Below are 25,688 nucleotides of genomic sequence, written 5' to 3'. Positions count from 1 at the left end.
GCTTGCTGTGTGAAAGAGTCATCTCTCTATCTGGCCTTTCGCTCTTTTGCCAATTATCTTAAATCTGTGTCATCTGGTTACTGGTCTCCCTGCCAGTGGAAATATCTTCTCCTTACTTATTCTATCGAAGCCCCTTTGTGGGATTGTAAAGCCATAACCCTCTTGGCAAGGATTCATCGCATTCAGTTTTATTCTGTTGTGTCGCCTGAAGCATCTTTTATTTTTGGGCTGCAGGGTTGTTTTTTTTAATGTTAACATTCTTCTGCCTTCTGCATGAGGTCGCTGGTGTGAATGTTTTTTATAGCACGGACTCGAAGCTTATAAAATTGCACTTCTGGTGCGGAGGGTTCTTCTTCGGGAGCTCGTGTGGGAATTGGGGAAAACTATTTCATAAAATTACCTCACGTTTGAACAGAAATCGTGTCCCTTTACGTCCTTCCCGCGGGTTCTGTGACCTGGATTTTGCCAATTGGGCGGATGATCTGACAGCAGCAGGATACGTGTGTCGCTGGCATGCACAGAGGGCTATCCCTCTGAATTTTACGAGTGGCAACCAATTAAGTGGTTGCCACCAGGGCTGCCATCCTATTCAAGATGGCTGCCTGCACCCCCCCACCGAGAACTGCCGGCCCAATCAGAGGGCTGCAGGCTCAGCAGCGCCACCAGGAACGGTGGCCACTGCTGAGGTAGGCAGGGGACCTGCAGCGCACAATAGGTAGGGGAGGAAATAAATCATTAAAATCAATTCCAGGGCCAAGTAATGGAGGGGTAACTCCTCCGAGGGGTATCATTGGGGCTGCCGAGGCTGCCCACAGCCCCCTTTTTGCTTCAAAAATTCTTCCCCCACCCCAGGGTGCTGCCTTAGCTGGCAGCCTCCCCAGGTGGTGGGAGGGTTGATTCCTTGGCGGGGGGGAGGTGGGGGGGTGGGGGGGGGGGGGGGGCGCTCTGGTCGTACCATCAATAAAGTTCCCCGATGGTGGGATCCACCACTGCTCCCTACCATTTTAATGTCCCGCCCCACCCCCCCCATCCCCCTCTCGCCCACCTCCCAAGGGGCAGGTGAAATTCTGGCCTTCAAAAAGTCACCATTTGCTCCGGAGACCTGTGCATTGAAACTGCCAACTGCCACAACAGGGGTTTGAAAATAAATCTTTTCACGTGTAAGACGGACGGAATTTATATTATCACAAGAAACAGAAGCATCACAAAATGAGAAGAGGTCTAGACATAGTGAATGGGAATAACCAATTTCCCTTAGTGGAGAGGTCAATAACCAGGGGGATATAGTTTCCCTCTGTTCCTTCTGCCAATTACTTTAAATCTGAGGAGGAACTTTTTCGCTCAGTGGGTGGTTCTGATCTGGATCTCATTGGCCAGAATGTTGCGACCCGAAGGTTGGGCACGCACCCAACCTGACCGGCCGTAAGATCCCAGCAAGCGTCCCGGCGTCATCGCAGCACCCGCGCGACATTTCGCTCGGCAGGGCGGGCGCAAAAGCCGGAAGTGCGCCCTCAACAATTAAGCGGGCATTAATGGCCCAATTATCAATTTGTGGCCCGTCCAACGTTACCGTTGGCGGACAGGCCAGTCGTCCAGGCGGGCTTTACATTTTTGATGAAACCTCTGTTCAGATTTAAAATAAAAAGAAATATCCGGGGACATTATTTTTTTTGAATGAGGTATGCTGTCGGGTGCTTGATTGTGCTGCATGGGGCATTTTTTGCAGCATTTTTCTATTTGGAGGTCTGCAGCTCCCTGGGGCAGCTGTCTGCCTTCAGGGAGCTCAGTGGGAGCGCTCACCAACACCCACGGTGACATCGGCACCCACCCTCTTCTCGCCCCCACCAGCAGCGCTGAGCCTTTCTCCGGGCGTGTTTCATGCTGGCTGCCCGTTCATTGGCCAGCCAGGGTAAGATCCCGTTCATAGCGCCACCTTGGCCGGAAGCGGGTTTTATGTCCGCTTCCGGCTGCGCCGAACTTCGGCACACCCTGAGGTAAAATTCTGGCCATTCTCTGAAAGCCTGGTAGAAGCACAAACCATCATCGTATTTCAAAAATAGTTGGATGTGCTTCTGAAGTGCTGCAGCCTACAGTACTATGGAGCAGGAGCTGGAAAATGGGAATAGGCTGGATAACTCATTCTTGGCCAGTGCAGTCATGATGGGCTGAGAGGTCTCCTTGTGCGAGGTGAGCTTTCTATGTGTCTGTGTAAGCTATTGCAGCCTAGTTCGTAAAGGACCTATTCTAAAAACTCAAAGGAAATTATTAAAAGATATGCAGGGTAAAGAGAAATCATCAAAGTGGATAGTTCAGGTATGGAGCTGGCACCGATGGACAGAAAGGCCTATGAGCTGTGAACCTGTTTGGTTTATTTTGGAAAGTGTTCAAAACTGAGGAGAGGGGAATGGACAGATTCAGAGGTTGTCCAGCCTCAGACTTGACATGTTGTTTTCAGTACCATTTACAAATAAAATGGGTGTAAATTAGTCCCGGTGGGAGGAGAAAGTGGGGAAAGGACAAACAAACCCCTCCAGATGATTGTGTCATTGTGAACCTTTCACTTTCTTTCCAGAACAATCTATTAACAAGGTGTTGGCCAGAATACAGTATGAAATGCCTGAAAGTATAAGCAGGTAAGCCCTTCATCATTGAGGCATGTTGATATGTTGTATCTGACTGTTTATGTAGTTCATTGTACAGCACAGAAGGAGACCATTTGGCCCATTGAGTCTGTACTGGCTCTTTCAAAGAGCAATCCAGTTCATCGCAGTTGCCTGCTCTTTCCCCATATCCTTGTGATTTTTTTCTCTTTTTCAGGTATTTTTCCAATTTCCTTTGGGATCTTACTATTAAACCAATCCTATTGGTCAGTGCATTCTACTTACTCATCATGTGACAAAGGTCTTCCTCATGTCACCTCTGCTTCTTTAGTTAATCTCGTTTAAATCTGTTACCTTCTGATTGTCCACTGTTCAACCATTGGAAACAGTTGCTCTTTATTTACTCTATTGAAAGCCTTTGTGACCTTTGAAACCTCTTACAAATCTCCTTTAAACCTTCTCTGCTCTAAGGAAAACAAGTCCACTTTCTCCAGTCTCTCCACATAACTGTCGTCGCTCAGCCTGCCGAGGAAATCTCTTCCAATGCATTCAGGCCCTCCTTAAAGTGTGGAGCTCGGAACAGACCATAATACTCCAACTGGGAATGAGCGGATGTGTTATGTAGTTGAAGCTCTCTTTGACTACTGTCATATCCAGTTTCAATTGGATGCGACTGTGTAGTCAGCTCTGAGTGGCAAGAATCTGATAGTCCAACACGGAGAAGTAACCTGTAGGAGATGAAGATACCAGATGCAGCAGGTAGTCATAAATGAAGTTAGAATTAGGTCACACTCCTCGAATTGTCTGTTTCAGAGATGAATGCTTTGGCAGAGGAAATAGTTTAGACCATTGTATTTTTAAAGGGAGAAGTAGATAAATTGTAGATGTAGGTCAAAGGGGAAAGAGCAAGGCAGTGGGATTAGTTTTCGATTGCATAAGCACAGTTAAATGGGCCGCATGGCCACCTTTTGCACTGTCAGCTGTTACAGGTAGTGTAGTTACTTAGTCATTGTACTGAGCAGCTCCTGTTTGTTGAAGCTCTCTTGTCTTTTGCCAGGTTGGCTTGTAAGAAATGTGTTATCATCGGCAATGGACACACGCTGAGAAACAGTTCCCTCGGAGAAACAATTAACGAATATGATATCGTTATTCGGTGAGTGCTGTGCAACTGCTGTGATTTTTGTCAACTTTTTCTGGATATATTTTCTTCTCTCTCTGTGTGTGAGTGGGCAGGTGAACTACCTAAATATGATGCAAGTGCATCCTGGAACGCTTTCTGTCCCAATCTTCTTTCCACCTTCACTGAAGGAATTCTCAATGCCTTTCCTTGGATTCAAGGTGAACACAGCAACTTGCACTTATTTGGCATCCTTAATGAAGTAAAATATTCCAAGGTCCTTCACAGGAGGGTAACCAGACTATATTTGACACCGAGGCACATTAAGAGACTAGAGGTAGGGTATACAGAGTGTTTAAGGGATGAGAGAGAGGGAGTTCCAGAGCTTAGGGCTGAGTGTGCGCCAATAGTGGAGCAAAGGTAACCAAGCATGTTTCAGAAGCCAGAATTACAGGGGAGCTGAGTTGTAGGGTCAGGGTATTTACAGAGATGGGAGAGATGAGGCTATGGAGACATTTTAACACCAGGATGTCTAAGTGGAAACATTACATTTATTCACAATACAGCCAGCAGCAACTATACATGTGCTTTCAACTCCATCTCTATCTCTACACTGACTGTGGAGGTAGCCTGCGCTGCTAACACATTGGTTTACACAGGTCATGTGATCTTACATCTCAGGACTGTCCTTAAAGCTACAGCCCAACATTTATCAAAACCATAATTACTACAGAGCTGTAAGTTTTCAATCTTCAAATAATGCAGAGAGACAGAATGAAAGAAGGCTTGGTGACTGTGGGGGCGAAGGGGACTGCCCTCACTGAGTTGTGGTTGACTATCATTAGCTGAAGGAGGATACTCAGGCATAGAGGCATAAGTTCCAGAGGAAAGAACCTTCAAGGTGCGGTATAGGAAAAAAGGTAACTTGCAGACAGCACACCTCTGATAAAAGAGGGCAGTATGTTGTGCAGAGGTCAGGATGTGGACTTATAAATTGTTTTCTGGTTTATTGCCACAGAATAAACGATGCTCCTGTCCGAGGCTATGAGAAGGATGTCGGCAGCAAGACCACTTTGAGGTTCTTTTATCCTGAGTCAGCGGCCAAGGAACCGAATATCGAAAACAACCCTAGCACGCTGCATGTGTTTTTACCCTTCAAGCAAGTGGATGCCCAATGGCTGAAGGAGATCCTGTATAATGAAAGAAGAGTTGAGTGTGGATTATTCTGATAGAGGATTGTGCCAACTTGTGGTGTCAGTTGACTACCAACGAAGAATTTCCACTGAGCTTAACGTCTGGTGGCCCTTAACGTCCAATCTCCAGGGCATCATACCCAGGGTGGGAGCCTCCCACCACCCTCCCGGAAGTTCCAGCATAAGGATTGAGCGGAAATTGCCTGGGAAGTTCAGACTTCCGTTGGGCAATTACCCTGCGCTGGGAACCATCAGACACTCCGATTTTACAGGAATAGTTACCCAGGAAAAGTTAGAAGAATTAAAACCACTTCTAACTCCTGACTAACTATAGTACTGCCTCTCTTCCCGACCCACCCCCACTGGATCTCCCAACTACCCCCCTGACAACCCCCCAACCAACCCCTCCACTCCCTCGATTACCCCCTTGACTCTCGACTGCCCTCCTGACATCCCCCGAACCCCAATCTCCTTCCTGACCTCCTGATTACCCCCACCACCCTACCGATTACCTTCCCAACACCCCAATTACCCTCCTGACCCCCAATTAACCCCGGCCCCCCACAGGACACCCTAACTATCCCCCACTTCCCCGATTATGTTCCCGACACTCCGATAATCTTCCTGACCCCCCTCCGACCCCCCCAACCACGCCCTCCCAACTGCCCTCGTAATCCCCGGACTACCCCACAAATTCCATGATTACAGCCTCACCCCCCCAACTACCCTCACTGATGCCCCCCCCACACTGATCACACCCCCCAATTGACCACCCAACCGCTCCCAACTGACCACCCATCCACCCCCCCGCCACCTGACCACCCCGCTCACCACCCGACCAGCCCACCCCCGCCGCTGACCACCCAACCCTCCCACCATCCTACCCCCAACGTCACCCTCCCCCCATCCTACCCATTTACCTTACGTGCTTATCTTCTCCCTGGTTTCTCAAAGTGGCTGGACCTTTAAACTTGCCTGCTTTACAGCATCTACTGCTGTAAAAAAGGGGCATATCTTCCTTTCGTCCGACTCTACTGGACTCAACAGTAGGGCCGTGGGATCATGTTGCACTGCACTATTCTCACCCGGCCCACGTCGGAAGGTTGAGCGAGAAAGGTGCGGCCGCATTTTAGTCTAAGTGAAAAGGAGCAGATTAGCAATCTGACTGTGCTTGACAATCCTTGGAAGTTATGGCCCAATGTGTCCTGTGGTCCAGTGGAAACTGTCAGACATAAACTAGTGGCAGAGGATTTTTGCACAAAGTTTTGTGTCATTGGCATGGTTTATGGCTGGATTCAAAATGGCTTCCTGATGGAATGCTTTCAGACAGTGCACGGAATGTATTCATTTAATTTGCCTTGCTAATTACCTTCCTTGCTTGACTTCCCCTCATCATGGCTGTTCTGCAATCCGCATCTTGGCTTTTCAGCTCCCAAGATTGGAAACCTTGATTCTCAAAAGGTTGAGAAAAAACATTATTGACATTTTGGCTGAGGCCATAAGTGGGATCAATGATGATCCACACTCGGCGTAGACTTGGATGGTGCCCTCACTGCCTGCTCTTTCCCTGTTAGCCAACGTGATGTTAGTCATTACTGTTTAGTGCTAACTTTCATTAGCAGTGCAATTCTCAACAGCACTAGCAGCTGATGCCTGAGCTCTTTGGCAATTTCCCATGCACTTTGATCAGTTGTGTGGGGAGTGGAATAGACTGGATTGCTCATCAAGAGATAGGGCAGAATCGATTCTAACTAAAGCAGATCAACACCACTATGGGAAATAAAATATGCTGACCTTCTCCTGGCGCACGTTCTGGAGTTGGGATCAATCCAGATTACCTCAATTATGGCTGTCTGACCCCACCGAAATGGAGTGTTGGGATGTGCAGTCTTTCTTCCTTTTGAGGAAGAATAATGCAATTGGCGATGACCAGTGTAGATGGTTGCTGAAGAAGAAAGACTGTCCACAAAATACCAGTTCATTTAAAAGGAAACCTGCAATCAAAATTGAATCATAAACATATGAGGCAGATTTGGAACTCATTTCTCACTCAATGAGTGTGACTGCCCCTCATTTTGTAGGGTTCTAAGGGATTTTGAACCAAGGCAGGCAAATGGAGGTAGGTCATAGATCAGGCATGATCTAATTGAATGGCGGAACAGCCTCGAGGGGCTGAATGGCCTCCTCCTGATCAGTATACAGCTCAGGTGGCTCCAGCTTATTGGACCCATGGACACTTCTGCCTTTGTGGCTTTATATGGAAGGAACTTAAGAGGTTCTGCTGACCACCTTCCACTTCATTAACTCATCAGCAGTTGAGTATTAATGATTATTGTCGCTTCAACTCTTTGCCCTAAACCTGCACTATTTCTTTTTGTTCTAGTTTAGGAAGGGATTTTGGAAGCCTCCGCCCTTGATATGGGAAGCAAATCCTTCTAATATCCGGATCCTCAACCCTTATTACATTCGCCAAGCTGCTACCAAATTACTGAAGATTCCAGTGAAGTTGCCTCCCAAGTCCAAGAAGGTAAGGACATTTTTTTTTAATTATTTCACAGGATTTGTGTGTCACTGGCTAGGCCAGCATTTATTGCCCATCTAATTGTCCTTGAGAAGGTAGCGGTGAGTTACCTCCTTGAACCGCTGCAGTCCATGTGGTGTAGGTACACCCATAGTGCTGTTAGGGAGGGAGTTCCAGGATTTTGACCCAGCGACAGTAAACGAACAGTAATATAGTTCCAAGTCAGCATGTTGTGTGGATTGGAGGGGAACTTGCAGGTGGTGGTGTTCTTATACTTCTGCTGCCCTTGTCCTTCTAGGTGGTCAAAGTCACAGGTTTTGAAGCTGCTGTCAAAGGAGCCTTGGTGAGATTCTGCGGTGCATCTTGCAGATGGTACACACTGCTGCCACTGTGCACCAGTGGTGGAGGGGGTGACTGTTGAAGGTGGTGGACTTATGAGTTTGAAGTGCTGTTCGTGGAACTGGTGAAGCTCTCATTACCCTTTAGTTTCTCAGGCCTGGGTTAGTGCAAAGAATTTACAATCTGTTACAATTCTGTTAGGGACTGATAACATTTAAGGAGAAATCCAAACGTCTAGTAATATTATTAACAAAACTACACCATAAGATTCCATGTTTTCCAAAAAAACACAAACTTTATTGCATTTAAAAGAATTAAACAAAACAAGCAGTCTTGGCACTATAAATTATAACTAAAGATGTTATACATTCAGTTTTACTCCTTCCTTCCTCCCAAGCATTTTCCTTATAAGACACATCAATCTTAAAGTTACTTACTTCTGTAGGGACAACTCATAAGTATGCCGTATTGCTCTGGAAATTAAACCTCCTCAGTTCCAGCTGTCCTCAGAGATAAAGCTTTTGTTTGCCAAAGATTGACTGTGATGCCTCAGTTCCTTGTTCTGGCTATTTTCTCAATGCTTTCAAGTTAATCTGCTGGTTGCTTTCTTTTACCACAAGACTCTGTGAGGACCACTGTAGATTTTTCTTGTAGTTGCAAGCTAGAACAATTCTTCCAATTTCTGCTCCCTCATGAAATCTAAACTGAGATTAAGCCTCACCTGCATTCCATGTGATGAGTGATGAAGTTAGCATTTTCTCTGCTTAAACTGCAGGACTAACTAACTATGTTTTACTTTGGCTATCTCCTCTCAGTTAACTACACCACACAAAATCCAAGTTGCAAAAACTAACTCACTCAGCAAGCATCCAGATGAATTAAAACCAGAGAATCTCCCTAAGCCCCGCTCATCTCCATGACAACTTAGCATCTGTTGTGGGATGTTCTCAAACAGTCCTTTAGGTTAAATATCCCTTGTTTAAAATGTCTTCTTTGATCCATAGCAAGAAATGGTTTTTATAACCCTTCAGGGTTTACCAAATGCTTTCTAACTAATTTAGCTCAAATCACAAAACAAACACATCTCTTTGGACTGCCCTTACTGCAAGGATTGCAAACATCATGTCTCCCCCAAAAGGTCATCCATGGTTTAAGTTTCTTCACCCGCTGTTTTATGACTCTTACTCTTCTACTCTGACATTTTAAGTCAACATTGCCCAGCCTTTCGATACACATAACCCCTTATTTGAATTGTAATCAACTCAGGCTTGTTAGGGTTGCATTTTCATCTGATGTTTACCCGTTTCAAATTAGTTTTCTCCCCCCTCCCATTCTCTACAGTTAAAACATTAATTCCCAAAACCACAAGTTATATTCTAAAACATATAAATGATGAACCATGTATTCCTGATAAGTCCAACCAGTTATTGTTGGTGTTTACCTTCCACCTAGGCACATTGACCTTTCACCTCCATCAGCTGAAAATTTTCTTCTTTTGTTACCTTCTAGAATCCCATAAGCCTCTTTGCTTCTGCTCCTCTCCTTCCTTTAAGATGCTCATTAGAAACCATCTCTTTGGCCAAGTTTTCAGTCACCAGTCCTTATATCTCTTTGTGACGCAATGTCAGATTTTATTTGATAATGCTCCTGTGAAGCACCTTGGGACGTTGTTCTATGTTAAACATAGTTGTGTAAATGCAAGTAGTAGTTGTTGTTGTACCCAGTCTATCTCAGATTACTGTGGAAGGGCAAGGTATCTCAAAATTTGGGCAACAGGTAAAACTAGCTGTTTCACGCTGCTGCTATGTAGTGGCAACACGAGTGGTATTTGCCACTAACAGGATGCTGCCATCAAGCCAAAAAGACATTCTGCCTATCACACAAATGAGTAATGTGGCATATGAATTTCAATGCCAGTGTGATGCTAGGTATGTAGGTCGTACGTCCCAAAGACTGGCGGATTGTTTCAAACAAATTGTCCCTTCCGCATGTCTCTTCGCAACGGGCAAAGTACAGACTGTACCCAACCAGGCCGTGCTTGCAAAACTCAAAACACAGTGTCCAACATTAGATGTGATTCCGCAATTGGATAACATTTGCTAAATAATCCTCAGTGTGCTAAAAAGTACACTGACAACCAATTTAAGATTGTTAGTCGGGCTCGCAGTGTGGCACATTTGCATGTACTGGAATAATATTATTCCTGTTCTTTGCAGACAGAACGAACATGTACATACATTGCACCTGTTTCAGCTAAAGAAAATAAGAGATAGCCATTCGTTGGTTCATTGCTCAGGGCAATGTCTTGACCAATCAGAGTCAAGCTGCCTGGTTTAAATTTCAAACAATACTTGGCAGTTAACTGTCAGTCACCATTAACTGGTGCATTCTCCATGGCAACTCCTCTACCAATCAGAATCCACTTGCCAACCAAGCAGCACTCCCTCCTCATACAGTATAAAGTTGTTGCTTCCCCTGACATTGGTATTCTTGTCCTGATGAGTGCAAGATGAAAAGCTTCGACAAAATGCCTTTTTTCAGCAATACTGAAAATACAAAGGCATTGTTGAAAAGTGTCTCATTACCTATTAATGTAACACGTATCTTGTTGTGTGACTGTGGAGCCCATGTTTTTTTGGAAAGTAAGGGTTAAGGCAACAGTGTTGGCATTTAGCATGTAACCAGAGTGGAGTTGCTGTTTATTCAGCAAGGTAAGCGGCACTCAAGGTGTATACAGAATTATCAATTAAATAGAGTCACTTAGAAGCAGCACAGAAACAGCCCATTTGGCCCAACTGGTCTGTGCGATGTTTATGCTGCACACCAGCCTCCTCCAACCCTATTGTTCAACCATATTAACATATCCTTCTATTCATTTCCTCCTCATGTACATATCTTGCTTTCCCTTAAACGCACGCATGCTATTCACCTCATCCACGTCTTGTGGTAGCAAGTTCCACATCCTCACCATTGTCTGGATAAAGAAATTTCTCCGATTGGATTTATTTGTGACTACCTTATATTTATGATCTCTAGTTTTGGATTTCTCCACAAATCTTCAAAAGTCCACAAATCCATCCACAAAACCCACGAGAGAAAAATCTCTGTCTATCCTACAATACCCTTTCATGATTTTAAAGACCTCGTTAAAGAGGTTTAAAGAGCGAGAAACTTGAGTCCCACACTAGTGTTCTGGAGTTAAACAAAAGTAACTACATAGGCATAAGAGCAGATTTGTCCCTAGTGAACTAGGCAGGAAGACTACAAGGTAGGACAGTTGATGAACAGTGGCAGATATTTAAGGAGATATTCAATTTCTCCCAAGTAAAATATATTCCAAAGAGGAAGAAAGATGGTAAGAGGGGGAAAAAGCACCCATGGCTAATCAAGGAAGTTAAAGATAACATAAAGGCAAAAACTAAGGCATACCAAATTGCAAAGGCCAGTGGCAGGCTGGAAGATTGGGAAACTTTTAAAGATCAACAAAGGGTTACTAAAAAAATATAATAAAAAGAGCAAATGTAAATTATGAAAGAAAACTTGCACAAAATGTAAAAACTGATAGCAAAAGCTTTTACAAGTATATAAAAGGAAAGAGAGTAGCTAAAGTGAATGTTGGTCCCTTGGAGGATGAGACTGGGGAGTTAATACTGGGGAACGCAGAAATGGCAGAGACGCTTAATCAATATTTTGCCTCAGTTTTCACCGTGGAGGACACTAATACCACCCCAATAGTAACAGGTAGAGCAGAGGATATAGAGAAGGAGGGACTTAGAACAATCACCATCACTGGAGAAAAAGCACTGAGCAAACTATTGGGATTAAAGGGTGACAGGTCCCCAGGACCTGATGGCCTACATCCCAGGGTCTTAAAGGAAGTGGCAGCAGAGATAGTGGATGCATTGGTAATAATATCCCAAAATTCCCTGGATTCTGGAAAGGCTCCAGCGGATTGGAAAAATGCTAATGTAGTGCCCTGATTCAAAAAGCGAGGGGGAGGCAGAAAGGAGGAAACTATAGACCAGTTAGTTTAACGCCTGTCGTTGGGAAATTGTTGGAATCCATTATTAAGGAAGTAGTAATGGAGCATTTGGAAAGTCAAAATGCAATCCATCAGAGTCAGCATGGTTTTATGAAGAGTAAATCGTGTTTGACTAATTTGCTCGAGTTCTTTGAAGATGTGACAAGCAAACTGGATAATGGGGATCCTGTAGATGTAGTGTATCTGGACTTCCAGAAGACCTTTGATAAGGTGCCACACAAAAGATTAATACACAAGATAAGATCACACGGAGTTAGGGGTGATATATTAGCTTAGATCGAAGATTGGCTAACCAACAGAAAGCAGAGAGTCAGGATAAATGGGTCTTTTTCTGGATGGCAAGCTGTAACTAGTGGGGTGCCACAGGGTTCGGTCCTTGGGCCCCAACTGTTTACCATCTATATTAATGACTTGGATTCAGGGATAGAAGGTACTATAGCTAAATTTGCAGGTGACACCAAAATAGGTGGGAAAGTAAGTTGCAATGAAGAAATAAGAAATTTACAAATGGATATGGACAGGTTAGGAGAATGGGCCAAAATTTGGCAGATGGATAAGTGTGAGGTTATCCATTTTAGTTGGAAGAATAGAAAGGAAACTTATTATTTAAATGGAAAGAAACTTCAGAATACTTCAGTGCAGAGGGATCTGGGTGTCCTCGTTCATGAATCACTGAAAGCTAGTATGCAGGTACAGCAGGTAATAAGGAAGGTAAATGGAATTTTGGCATTTATTGTTAAAGGAATAGAGTGTAAAAATAGGGAAGTGTTGTTGCAACTGTACAAGGCATTGGTGAGACCGCACCTGGAGTACTGTGCACAGTTTTGGTCCCCTTACTTGAGGAAGGATGTAGTTGCATTGGAGGCGGTTCAGAGGAGGTTCACGAGATTGATTCCAGAGATGCGGGGCTTGTCTTATGAGGAGAGATTGAGCAGTTTAGGCCTATACTCGCTCGAGTTTAGAAGGATGAGAGGAGATCTAATTGAGGTATATAAGATGCTAAAGGGGATAGAAAAAATAGACATGGAGCAGATGTTTTGTTGGGCATTCTAGAACAAGAGGCTAAGGGGTGGTAGATTTAAATCAGAGATGAGGAGGAATTACTTTTCTCAAAGGGTCGTGAATCTGTGGAATTCACTACCTCAGAATGCAGTGGATGCCAGAACGCTGAATACATTTAAGGAGGGGATAGACAGATTTTTAATTAGTAATGGGTTGAAAGGTTACGGGGAGAGGGCGGGAAATTGGGGTTGAGGCTGAAATGAGATCAGCCGTGATCGTATTGAATGGCGGGGCAGGCTCGAGGGGCTGAATTGCCTACTCCTGCTCCTAGTTCTTATGTTCAGGTCACCACTCATACTGTAACTGTTTATTCAACAGGGTAAGGGTTACTCACTGTGTATCTTTGGTCTAACAGTTAATTCAGCAAAATATTTTACTTCATTATCTCTGATCCATTGCTCTCAGTTGTCACATTGGATATATATATTGCAAAGTTATGATACCTATAGTAATTGGGGCTAAGTGAGATAGTAAAGGAAAATTGGACTCAAAACATTAACCCTGTTTCTGTCTCCACAGATGCTGCCAGATCTGCTGAGTTTTTCCAGCACTTTCTGTTTTTATTTCACATCCCCAGCATCTGCAGTATTTTGCTTTTATTATTACTGAGATGTAAAGGAGACAGGCGATATAGTGCCAGCATAGCTGCCAGCCAATCCATCACAGGATCGCGATCTCTCACTTCAATGTTCTTTTCTGTACTTACAGAAACCAGTGCACCCCACCACTGGATTTCTAGCCATCACCGTGGCTCTGAACTATTGCGATGAGGTCCATGTTGCCGGCTTTGGTTATCCACTGAGTCAACAAAATAGTCCCATTCACTACTATGGCAAAACTACCATGAAAGAAATGTCTGTAAGTATCTGATGGATTCAAGTTCTACCTTAAGGTTTCCACCCAGTGTATATCTCTGACATGTGACATGTCCATTTATAAAATGGCCTGGAGTTTCCTATCAGTCAGATTTGAACCCCGATGGTGATGTAAGGTCAGTTTAATCTGTCTGAATCCTGCCCCTACTAAACAGCGACTCAATACAGTACGGGTTGATTCTCCCAGCTTACACAAGGGAATGTTTGCCTAAGGCCAAGGGCAGGGAAGGTAGGGGTAAAGGTGATTTGGCGCTTTGTCACAACATTGTTATAGTTTAACGTGCCAGTGAAGGTTCCAGCTGCTTCACGGATGTAACATCCTCACCTCTGAGCCAGTGGGTTCAAGTTTCACTCCAGAGACTTGAGCAGGAAATCTAGGCCAACACGCCTGTGCAGTACTGAGGGAGTGCTGCATTGTCAGAGGTGCCAGCTGTCGGATGTTAAACCAGGTCTCCTTCTGCCCCCTCCAGTGGATGTACAAGATCCCGTGTCATTATTTCGAAGAGGACTAGAGGAGTTCATTCTGGTGATCTGGCCAATATTTATCCTTCAGCCATCAGCTAAAAACAGATTACACCATCATTACTACATTGCTGTTTGTGGAACCTTGCCCATGCATGAATTGGCAGCTGTTTTTTGTTTCAACAGTGACTAAATTTCAAAACTAGTTTGTTGACTGAGAAGCGAGTTGGGACGCCTTGAGATTTTGAAATGTGCTGCATTAATGCCAGCTTCTCTTAGTATTAGTTTCAGTCACGGGGTTGGTAGTGCCCAGTCAGACTGTAAAAGTGACAATGAGAGAGCACTGCCAATCTCTACACAGTCAGTCAAACAAACAGGAAACAGTGAGAGGAGAGCTGGAACTGCTGAAATTCTATACACACACCCAACACCTCGAACTGCCCAACTCACCCGCCACACACACATCTACCCTTACCTTGAGGTCAAGTCTGCCATATCCCTGGTAATGCAAAAAATAGTCAGCTGTAATAAAAGGCGGGCTTGTTATCCTCGCCATGCCTTGACAATTCCCTGTTTTAACTCTTACTGTTTTGAAATAGTTATTGTTAAAGCGGAAGCTGCTTTTTTACTGCAAAGCTTGACAATGAAGGTCAGAGCACAGTCATCCTTAGCCACATCACTTAAACCTATCACTGTACCAGAACCTAGGAGCTTTGTTGAAGTTGCCATTGAATTTTGCCTTATCCAAGGATTAACATAGTTGCTCATGTCAAACCATGGTATGTTTGCACAGAAATTGGTGGAAAAACCCAGCAGGTCTGCCAGCATCTATGGAGAAAGAAACAGAATTCATGTTTTGAAGGGTCATACAGACGCAAAACATTAACTCTGCTTATCTCTCCACAGATGCTGTCAGACCTGCTGGGTTTTTCCAGCATTCTCTGTTTTTATTTCAGATTTCCAGCATCCACAGTATTTTGCTTTTATATTATGGTATATTTGAAACCGCTATTTAACTAGGAAGTTTGGGTTTGGAATCTGTACTGGGAGACTTTTCTCAGTGTCTTTCTGTTCTGATGAATGAAATGGATACTGTAGGTTGACCTGGCAATTGCACTGTCCACAATGTCATTGTACTGGGGAAGTTTTTGAAAGTCCATTTCATTCAGAAGTTTTGGGGACTGACTTATTTTTATTGTTTATGACACCCTTTCAGAATATTTTTACACCTCCATTTTCCCAGCATTGCCCTTTACCTGCTAGAAATGCACATCATGAACCCAGTGGTGTTGGAAACCTGGCAGGAATTTTTTGTTGTGTCTACCTACTTTTCTGTATCAATTTATAAATAAGTAAACTTGATTCATATTAGCTTGAACATATTTAACACCGTTTGGAGAAGACAAGAGACTTTTGTAGGTATAATGTGCTCTTAAGTGCACTTTATCATAACTAAAGAGCCACTAGTCAATAGACATGATGACTTATCCATGAAAGGAGATGTATTTTAGACTGTGTAGAAGATTGGGGGAGCGAAACTAATTGGATGGTTCTGGCAAAGAACCAGCACAGGCAAAATAGACCGAATGTTCTTTTTCTGTGCTGTATGATTCAATGACTCTGCCTGTGCACTTTCCCATGCCCAGTACCACTTGCTCCTTTCCCCCATGCTTCACTGTTGGGTAGTGCCAGTGCATCATGAATGATTCTGTTTAATGGGACAAAAATCATTGAAGTAAGCTGATGTATGAGATAAGGTCACTCGTAGAAAGGTGTACAAACTGCCTGAACAGCAGTGTTGTGTAGGGTCTGTCATTTTATTGGGATTGTGCACAAGGCCCCTGAATATTAACTATTTATGTAGTGATGTGAGACTGATCATCCATGGAGCCTTGGTCTGGTCTAAAAATTTTCCATTGGTGATGTAAGGCAGAATTGAACAAAACAAGCCAAGGAATACTTTCCAAACATGATTGGGGCAAAGGAGATTTAATAACTGTAGTGTCGTCACTCAACCCAGGTCATTGTATGTTATTTGTTCCTGGTCAAGTGGATAAGCATGGTGTTCTGTTCTCCTTTATGACAACTTCTCTTTACTTTTGCAGAACTCGGAGCACAATGTCACACAAGAGCAGCTGTTTCTGAAGAAGCTGGTGAATGCTGGAGCAATTAAATACCTCACTGTTATGATGTAACTTTTTTTCCCAATGAGTGGCAAGTTTTATTTATATTGCTTTTAAAACACTGATTGCGGCGTTTTCCCCGGTTACTGACTGGGGACAGTTCGCGCGCGCACTCTGTTCTGGTTTGTGCTGGGTGACAGATGGAATAATCATTGCCCTTGGCACAGGCAACTCCCTGGCATTGCTAGGATCATCATAACAAGTGCAGGCGATTCTACTTCGCACTGATGTGGCTGCCAAACTTCAGACGCTATTTTGGGCACTGACCAGAGTAACTGTGGACAAGATTGGAAGTAAAGAGCCAGAAGATGCAAGATCTGATTTCTCAGCCATGCAAAAGAAAAAATTCCTGTTTCGAACACTAGGTCTGAAAAGCTTGTGTTAATTGTTATTGGAAAAAGGACCGCATAGACTTAACAAGAACCTTCCAGAGCTCCACTATGCTTTATTTTGCCACACCAGGCCAGGCATGGATCTCCCTATTTTAGACAATTTTGTTCTGTCTCCCTCTTTTACTTGTGAAATTTGTTTAGTCTTATTCCACTGAGAGTTGGAGCAGCAATGAATCAACAACACCAGTTCCTTTGTGACATTGGGTCATTTCAGAGGGCACATTAGGCCAGACCAGGTAAGGATGACAGATTTCCTTCCCCAAAGGGTATTCGTGGGCCAGATGATTTTTTTTTTTACGACAATCGACGATGGCTTCATGATCACCATTACTGAGACTACCTTTATATTCCAGATTTATTAACTGAATTCAAGCTCCACCAGTTGCCATGGTGGGTTTCGAACCCATGCCCCCAGAACAATAGCTTGGGTCTCTGGATTACTAGTCCAGCTGCATTACCACTTGCGATGATTCATACCAGTGATTTGGATCGAAAGATTGGAATCCCCTAGTGATTAGTCAACTTTGCCTTGGTGTTGGGAAACTGTACTTAATATCTGCTGGTGCCATGTTGTCATTATTTAGAGAGAGCCTGCCCAATCCTGGTTTGGCCAATGGTGGAGGGGGTCTGCTTTTTAAGAGTTAAATTTTAGCACATGGGTGAGATGGCTGAGGCAGCCAAAGCTGGTGATGCTTATTGTGGCTGTGTCTCAGTGTAACTCTCAGCATGGAGGAATTGTATTTTAAGTGTGCTGTAGCAATTTTTCAATTAAAAACTGGATGTGGTACTCTAATATCACTGGACAGAGGAATTCTTTCCAGATCTTCAAAAGCGCAAGTTGTTTATACAAAATCACACTAAATGGGCGAGTATTGAATATGCTGAGTGTATTGTACAGCATTTCTGTTGATTTAACATTTTGAATGGAATCTTATCTCTAATTTCTACCTCTGAATGTATTTGGAGATTCTCAGTTTAAAAAATAAAATGACTTCTGAATGTCTGAAGTTTTCCAAAGTGGAATTCAAGTGGACATAAAAGTAATTAATGTCTAGATTTTCTTTTAAGTAACCTACATTGAGTATGTTGGGGAAAATTACATTCAGTTTGAACTTTTGAGGGTTATTTCTGTTCTCCTAATGACGATGCACACTCATAGTGAAGCAGAGGATTGGGACTACAAAGCTTTCTGACCTACCCTATCTTATGAACATAAGTTCCTGTGATGAGAGTATGGGATAATGGAACTAATCTTCGTGTTTTGGTACGTGGGTGAAAATTCTATTATGCACTACAAAGAGCTCACTGGAATTTTAATTCCTGTCCTCTCATCTCTGACCCTGCCTGGCTAGTAGTTCCTCTGTCCCCAGGTATTTTACTGATCTTTAGGATCCTTTTCCTAAAATTTGTTATTTGCCTCCTGCCCACTGACAATCCACTGTTTAACCACCTTCCCTGTTTCGGGTCCCCCGGATGGTTCAGTACGCAGCCACATTTCCAGGAGCAAAGAGTTCTCCAGGGCACTGAGTCCCAACACCTCCAAGGTGCCCTTCAGCTCTTCCCCTTCTGTTCAGCATCCCTCTAGCCAAGTCGCAAATATGCTCAAACGATCTCTTCTCTACCACTACCCAACAAAGGAAACCTTTTGTAAATATATTTCTAATTCCACTACATCTGCTGACCACAGGGAAGTCTGTCCTGATTTAGAAGCGTTCAAGTTTCATACGCTGCTTAGATACACACCATGGAGCCCCAAAGATCAGGAGTTCATGATTTAGGATTTATTCCCCAAATGGGGGTTCTGTCCCAGTCTGGGCTGGTCACCAGGGATTGGTTGTGCTGTGACAGATGTTGGTCTTGCGATACCCGTTTTCTATTTTATAAAACGCACTATGGCAAATTAGCAACAGGACATTTATTTTCATTTTAGAAAAGACATTTGAGAGGGAACAGAGCTGAGATTTCAAATAACAAAAGTTGGCAGAACTGTACAAATAAAAAGCTATTTAACTTGACAGTTAATGCGAAACTAGAGTGTACGCGTCTTCAGCTCCAAGTAATGCCATTGCTTGGAAAAGAGTAGGGCCCTTTACCCTCAGGGGGTTGAAGCAGTATCAGTGAAGCAGTATCAGTTGAAGTGGTATCGGCAACTAGGGATGGGCAATAAATGCTGGCCCAGCCAGCGAAGCCCACATCCCATGAATGACTTTTTAAAAAGTGTATTTTTGTTTCCTTTTTATTCTGGCTTGGTTTCTCACTCTCTCTCTCTCTTTCACAGCCCACCTCGCTGTGATATTTATCTCTGGTGCTGTTCTTACACTTTGGACAAGGAAGGGACAATGAAGTTAGTGTTATCCCAGCATTCGTTGCACAAGTGGAAGTACTCTATTAAATCTATAGGACCTGACAATTTTTTTGGTTGGGAAGCTGATGTTGGATTGTGGAAGGAAAGGAAAAAAATCTCACCTGGGAAGATGGGAATTCTTTAATTCAAATAAGTGGGCTCACTTTTATTACTAGAACTATGGGAGGGCCTTGCCCGATTCCATTTTTAAATATCAGCATTACCCAACTGTTTATTGACCAGTTTTGTAGGTGGGGCTCTCTTCTAGTGCAATGTTTTTTAAACTGGAATGAAAGATGGTGATGGAAAAATGGATTTGCACTGAATCTAACTTGCTCATCGAATTCTGTGATCTTTTGCATGTGTCACCGATGGTGGGCAGATTGCGCTGAAGAAGCTCATTCAACTGAGTAGAAACTCTACATTTTTTGGCAGCTTTCCCTTATGTGCTGCAGCCTGTTATTATTTTTTTATTAAATCTATTATTATTTTTAAAATTTATTTCCATCCATTATTTTATCTCCACCTTTTAGCCTATTTCGATTCCTTACCCCCACCCCACCCCCACTAGGGCTATCTGTACCTTGCTCGTCCTGCTTTCTACCCTTAATGTCACCATTAGCACATCCTTTAGCTAATATCACCACTGTCAACACCCAATTGAGCTTTTGTTTATGACATCTTTGGTAATCTCTCCTTTGCCTCCACCTATCACTGGCCCTCTATCCAGCTCCACCTGTTCCACCACCTACAGTTAAACAGCTTATATTTTACCACATTTCTAATTCTCTTTAGTTCTGATGAAGAGTCATACGGACTCGAAACGTTAACTCTGCCTTCCTCTCCACAGATGCTGTCAGACCTGCTGAGTTTTTCCAGCAATTTTTGTTTTTGTTTCATTAGTCCAGGCACCTGGATTACAAGTTTAGTAACACACCAGCCACTCGTACCCCTTGCACCACTATTGCACTGGGTTAGGATTCTGAGCAAGCCATCACCTCAGCCAACATCAATAGTATGCAAGCTCATATATTCACTCCATCATTAAAACCACCTATTTCCGCCTCCATTGCATTGTCCAAATTTTCCCCTGTCTCAACTAATCTGTTGCTGAAAGCCTCATTCATTACCTTTAGACTTGACGATTCCAATCCACTCCTAGCTGGCCTCCTGCATACTACCCTGCATAAACTTGAGGTTATCCAAAACTCTGCTGTCAGTGTCTTAGCTCACACCTCATATCTTGCTCACCTGTCACCCACCGTGCTCATTAACCTACAATGGCTCCAGGTCAGGCAACATCATGATTTTAAACTCTCATCCTTGTTTTCAAATCCCATGTCTTCACCCCTCCCCATCTCTGCAACCTCCTCCAGCCCCAAAAGAAGTATCTGTGCTACTTCAATTCTAGCCTCTTGAGCAAAACTGATATTTGCTCCACCATTGATGTCTGCACCTCCAACTGCCTAGGCCCCAAGCTCTGGAATTCTCTCCCTACAGTTCTCTGCCTCTTACCTTGTGTTTCTCTTTTTAGACACTTCTTAAAACCTATCTCTCTGACCTAATAACTCCTTCTGTGACTTAGTGTTTTATTTTGTTTTATAACTCTCCCACGAAACACCTTGGACATTCTATTACATTAAATGTGCTATATAAATAAAGTTGTTGTTGTGTGTTGGTTGGCTGCCATTACATTCACACAGGAGAAGCTGACTAGAGTGGCAGTGTACCTAGTCTTAGAATGCTAGGTTAGGAATCATGTGTTTGACCTTGTATCACTCTCCCTGTTCATGGTGGTCTTAGTTATCAATGGGAAACTTCTGCAAAGGGAGATATTAAGCTAGTAGCCAGAGGACAAATCTATTTAGCAATTTAGAAAAATGGACATCGGAATCAGTTCCCCTTTCCACCACGATTCTTCTTCTCTCTTCCTGTGCCTAATGGAGCATGAGGCAGACAAACGCATGCTTACTTCTGTTTCCGTAGCTAGTTTTTCCTGCAACAGGTTGTTAGCCAGTGGTGAGAGCCTGAGGGGCGCCACTCCACACCAAGCATGGCTGACCAGGAGACTCTCCTACTTTTACCGCCTGCCGTAGTGGATTGGCAGAAGTTTCAGGTTGATAATCCACGTTATGAACACCCCTTCTGTGGCCATTAGGCCTTGGAATGGGACTTGAAGGCAGAGCTCCTGGCTTGCACCACAAGACTTCCCCACCACAATTGCAAAAGCAGAATTTGTTTTTAAAGGGTGGCCATCTATATCACTTCTGCATTTCACCTAAATAATAGTACTTGGATATGCTTAAACTTCAGGCACACTTCCTGCTTCAAGTTTCTTTTCTCACTGAGCTGACAGACTCTCTGCTCAAAGCCCTTGGGGACAGACTAGGGAAACCTTTGAACACTGGATTCAAGTTTTCAGTAGCAGGAGTTCATATAATTCTCAATCTCTTTTAAATAAAAAAAAATGTTGCTGTAAATTGACATCTGTAAATTGAGGAATATAGAGATCAGTAACTGATTCTGAGCATGAATGTTCTTAGGATGAATTTAACTATTTTCATAGCATCTCTAATGTGTTCATTGTTGGCTACTTGCACAAAGATTAACAGAAGAAACAGTACTCCGGGAGCAATTTTAACCCAACCTGCTCATCGGGAAATTAGATTATGTGAATGTTTGTTTTACACGCCGTTTGATTTCTCTATCCATTAATATCAGCCATGACATCATTAATATCATTGATATTGGGCATGAAGTGAAACCAGCCTTTCACCCAATCCCCTTTATCACCGAGACAGGTTTAAATTGAATGTTTGATCTATTAAGAGATTGCAAGTTTCACTCATGGTTTAAGGCATATATTCTGTAGAGAGCAGGAAGATCCTGATCTCTGCTAAGTTTGTTGATTTTAGCTACAGTTGGACCCAATGCCTAGAGTGGAGGAAGTTTGGCCAAGGTCCCCACTTCCAATCATTACCTTAAGAGTCTCCTCCACAGGATGCAACCCGTGTGGACCATGGACGAGGAAAGGAGTGGGCATGGCTGGGCTGTCACCTACAATTGAATTGCTTGCTGACATTCTCAGTCCAGAGACAACAATGAAGGGGACGGGTGCTTTGGTGAGATGGTGGAGGTGAGCGGCTGCCTTGGAACTATGCAGGAAAGAAGCAGTGTTTTCAGGGGAGATGGAGGAACATGGGTGGGGGGGTGGGGTGGGGGGCGGGGGGGTGATGGTGGTGGGATAAGGAAAGATGATGGTGGGAAAGCTCTTGGAGGCGGGAAGGTGGAAGAGGATAGGGTCAGTCAGCTGTTGCTGTTTCAAACATTGTGTTCCCAGTATCTTGTAATCTGATGTAGAATAAATAAGTAGCTCATTGAATCGGTGATTCTTCAATGCACAATATGTGAACTTTTAGCACATGAGCCAAGGAGGTATCTCCGAAGGTTTGGAAAATGTTGCAAGGTGTGGTATTAGGGTAGGAGCACCCCACATGGTCAGGAAATTCCTCCCCCTGTTTTGATTAAGATATTAGTTGGGTTCAAGTAATGGAGGAGAAATATCATCGCGATACTCTAGGCAATTGTAAAACTGCTTCAAGGTTTAATGTGTTTGTTTATGACATCCTTGGTGTCAAATTCAGCCTGAATTGAACTATCTTTTTTTATAATGAAATGCTGATGATTTGCACTTTTAATTGAGAGATGTTATACATTTATTAATGACTAGCTGCATTTAATATTTCCAATCAATAAAGACTCTGTGAATCACACTGATTCTGTGTTCAATTTTTGTAGCTCTTAAGGCTCAGTGGGTGATGGGTGGTGGTGGGGAGCTGCAATACAATTAAGTGGAAGTGATGTTATAGATATTTGGAGCTCTAGTTAGACCTCATTTGGAACTCTGCATTCAGTTCTGGGCACCACAGCTCAGGATGGATAATGCTGAAAAAAGGCATTATGTCAAAGCTTTTCGTCTTGCACTCATCAGGACAATCGCAAGAGCACCAGGGGAAGCAACAACTTTATACGGTATGAGATTGGTTGGCAAGTGGACTCTGATTGGTAGAAGAGTTGCCATGGAGAATGCACCAGTTAACGGTGACTGACCATTAACTGCAAAGCATTGTTTGAAATTTTTACCAGGCAGCTTGACTCTGATTGGTCAAGGCATTGCACTGAGGAATGAACCAGCGAATGGATATAATTTGAGTCATATGGACTCGAAATATTAACTGTATTCCTCTCCGCAGATGCTGTCAGACCTGCTGAGTTTTTCCAGGTATTTTTATTTTTGTTTTTGTAATGTACATCATTTATTTTGTTTAGCTGAAACAGGTGCAGTGTGTGTACATGTTCTTTATGTCTGCAAAGAACAGGGCCCTATGCATTAATATATGTAGCTTCCAGTACACCCAAATGTGTCACATTGTGAGCCCAACTGACGATCTTAAATTGGTTGTCAGTGTAATTTTTAGCACACTTTAGCAAATGTAATCCTATAACAGAATCACATCTAATGTTGGGCATTGTTTCAAGTTTTGCTGGTTGGGTACGGTCTGTACCTTGCCCATTGCGAACATATTGTTTGATACGATTCACCAGTCTTTGTGACATATGGCCGACATACCTAGCAACACACTGGCACTGAAATTCACATACCACATTACTCATTTGTGTGATAGGCAGAAGGTCTTTTTGGCTTGATAGCATCCTGCTAGTGCCAAATATCACTTGTGTTGCTACAGCGTAGTAACAGCGAGAAACAGCTAGCTTCACCTGTTGCTCAAATTTTTGAGATTCTTTGCCCTTCCAGGGTAATCTGAGATAGAATAGGCACTTTTCAGGGTCGAAAGTGATGGCCTTAGGCCTGTTCATGAGCTGGCGTGATATACAGTGCGAAATGATCTGATCAGTGTAGCCATTATCCCGCAGGATGTCTTTGATGCAGCCTATTTCAGCATCAAGATTGCATGATGAACAAATGGCTTGGGCCTTATTTATGAGGTTGCCGATGAAGCCAACCTTATAATGTATGGAAAAGGATGCTACCATCAAGCCAAAAGGATGCCTGCCTATCTCACAAGTGAGTAATGTGGTACATGAATTTCAGTGCCAGTGTGATGCCAGGTATGTACGCCATACGTCCCAAAGACTGGTGGCTCATACCAAACAGCATGTCCCTTCCGCTGTTCGCAATGGACAAGATACAGACCGGCCCCAGCCAGCCCGTGCTTATGAAACTCAAAACACAGCATCCAACATTAGATGTTGCGCGATTGGACAACATTTGCTAAATAATCCTCATTGTGCTAAAAATTACGCTGACAACCAATTTAAGATTGTCAGTCAGGCTCACAGTGTGATGCATTTATGTGCATTGGAAGTTACATATTAACACACAGGGCCCTGTATTTTGCAGACAAAGAACATGTATACACATTGTGCCTGTTTCAGCTAAACAAAATATGTGATAGCCATTCACTGGTTCATTCCTCAGGGCAATGCCTTGACAAAACTGAGTCAAGCTGCCTGGTTTAAATTTCAAACAATACTTGGCAGTTAACTGTCAGTCACCATTAACTGGTGCAATCTCCATGGCAACGCCCCTACCAATCAGAGTCCACTTGCCAACCAATCAGCGCTCTCTTCTCACACAGTATAAAGTTGTTGCTTCCCCTGACATTGGTATTCTTGTGATTGTCCTGATGAGTGCAAAACAAAAAGCTTCACCAAAATACTTTTCTCAGCAAAATTCAACTTCTGTACTACCAAACGACTATCGGGAAGGATATATTGCCCTTGCAGTAGGTGCAATGTGTATTGACAGAATAATTGCAGGGTTAAAAGAGGTTAAAGTTATGGGATAATTTGCATACTCCAGCCTTGTCTTTCCTTGGGTGAAATAGATTGAAGGTTAATCTAATTGAAATGTTCAAGAGTTCAAAATTAAAGGATTGGATCAGCTGAATAAAAATTCTTTGCTCAGATGGAGTCCAGATAAAAAGGAATACAACCTTAAAATTATAGTGAGACTGTTTGGGATGATGTCGGGAAGCACTCCTGCATTCAAAGGAGATTGAAGAGCTGGAACTCTCCTTTAAAAAGCTCTTGAGGCTTGGGGTCAGTTGTAAAAACTGAGATTGATAAATTTACACTTGGCCAGCTATTAAGGTTACAGAACCAGGGTGGGTGGTGGTGTTAAGTCATGATCTAATTTAGCAGGGCCCAAACTGTAGTACGTGTCCCCATTTTTTTTTTGGGGGGGGGGTGCGGTGGAAGTGGGTTGGGGTTAAGTGGGAGAAATTGTGTGATGGTGATAGATCCTGTTACATGCCTGCTCCAATCATGCTTGTGCTCTCTCCCCTGGCTAGATTCTAGACATCAAACTAGATCTCAACGTATTTTCTGGCATCCCCATTATTTTTCTCCTTTAAGCATCTTGAATAAGACGTCAAGCCCCATTTAAAGTATGAGGGTTTCCAAATTTGACTGATTATAATTCAATGTTGCTCCTTTAACCAGTAACCATGTGAACATCCCCAGACACTGACAACC

The 25,688-nt window shown here is 43.4% G+C and overlaps 1 protein-coding gene across 6 annotated transcripts in view; it reads left to right on the top strand.

Moving 5' to 3' along the window:
• LOC144668789 (CMP-N-acetylneuraminate-beta-galactosamide-alpha-2,3-sialyltransferase 4-like) overlaps positions 1–17,830 on the top strand; it is a 171,771-nt gene extending 153,941 nt beyond the window's left edge. For 5 of the 6 annotated variants that reach the window (XM_078531143.1, XM_078531162.1, XM_078531134.1 and 2 more), the window contains 6 exons: positions 2,573–2,633; positions 3,658–3,753; positions 4,736–4,925; positions 7,294–7,437; positions 13,583–13,732; positions 16,317–17,830. In XM_078531143.1, coding sequence (XP_078387269.1) covers positions 2,573–2,633; positions 3,658–3,753; positions 4,736–4,925; positions 7,294–7,437; positions 13,583–13,732; positions 16,317–16,406 — 731 coding nt within the window. In that variant the 3' untranslated portion in view covers positions 16,407–17,830. The remainder of the gene's footprint in view (positions 1–2,572; positions 2,634–3,657; positions 3,754–4,735; positions 4,926–7,293; positions 7,438–13,582; positions 13,733–16,316) is intronic. The other variant, XM_078531179.1, reaches the window with a different exon arrangement.
• The last annotated feature ends 7,858 nt before the right edge of the window (positions 17,831–25,688 follow it).

Source organism: Cetorhinus maximus, chromosome 2 (assembly GCF_964194155.1).
Source record: "Cetorhinus maximus chromosome 2, sCetMax3.hap1.1, whole genome shotgun sequence".
Taxonomy (NCBI): domain Eukaryota; kingdom Metazoa; phylum Chordata; class Chondrichthyes; order Lamniformes; family Cetorhinidae; genus Cetorhinus; species Cetorhinus maximus.
The sequence above is the reverse complement of the archived record's forward strand: the minus strand, read 5'-3'. Positions and strand labels throughout refer to the sequence as shown.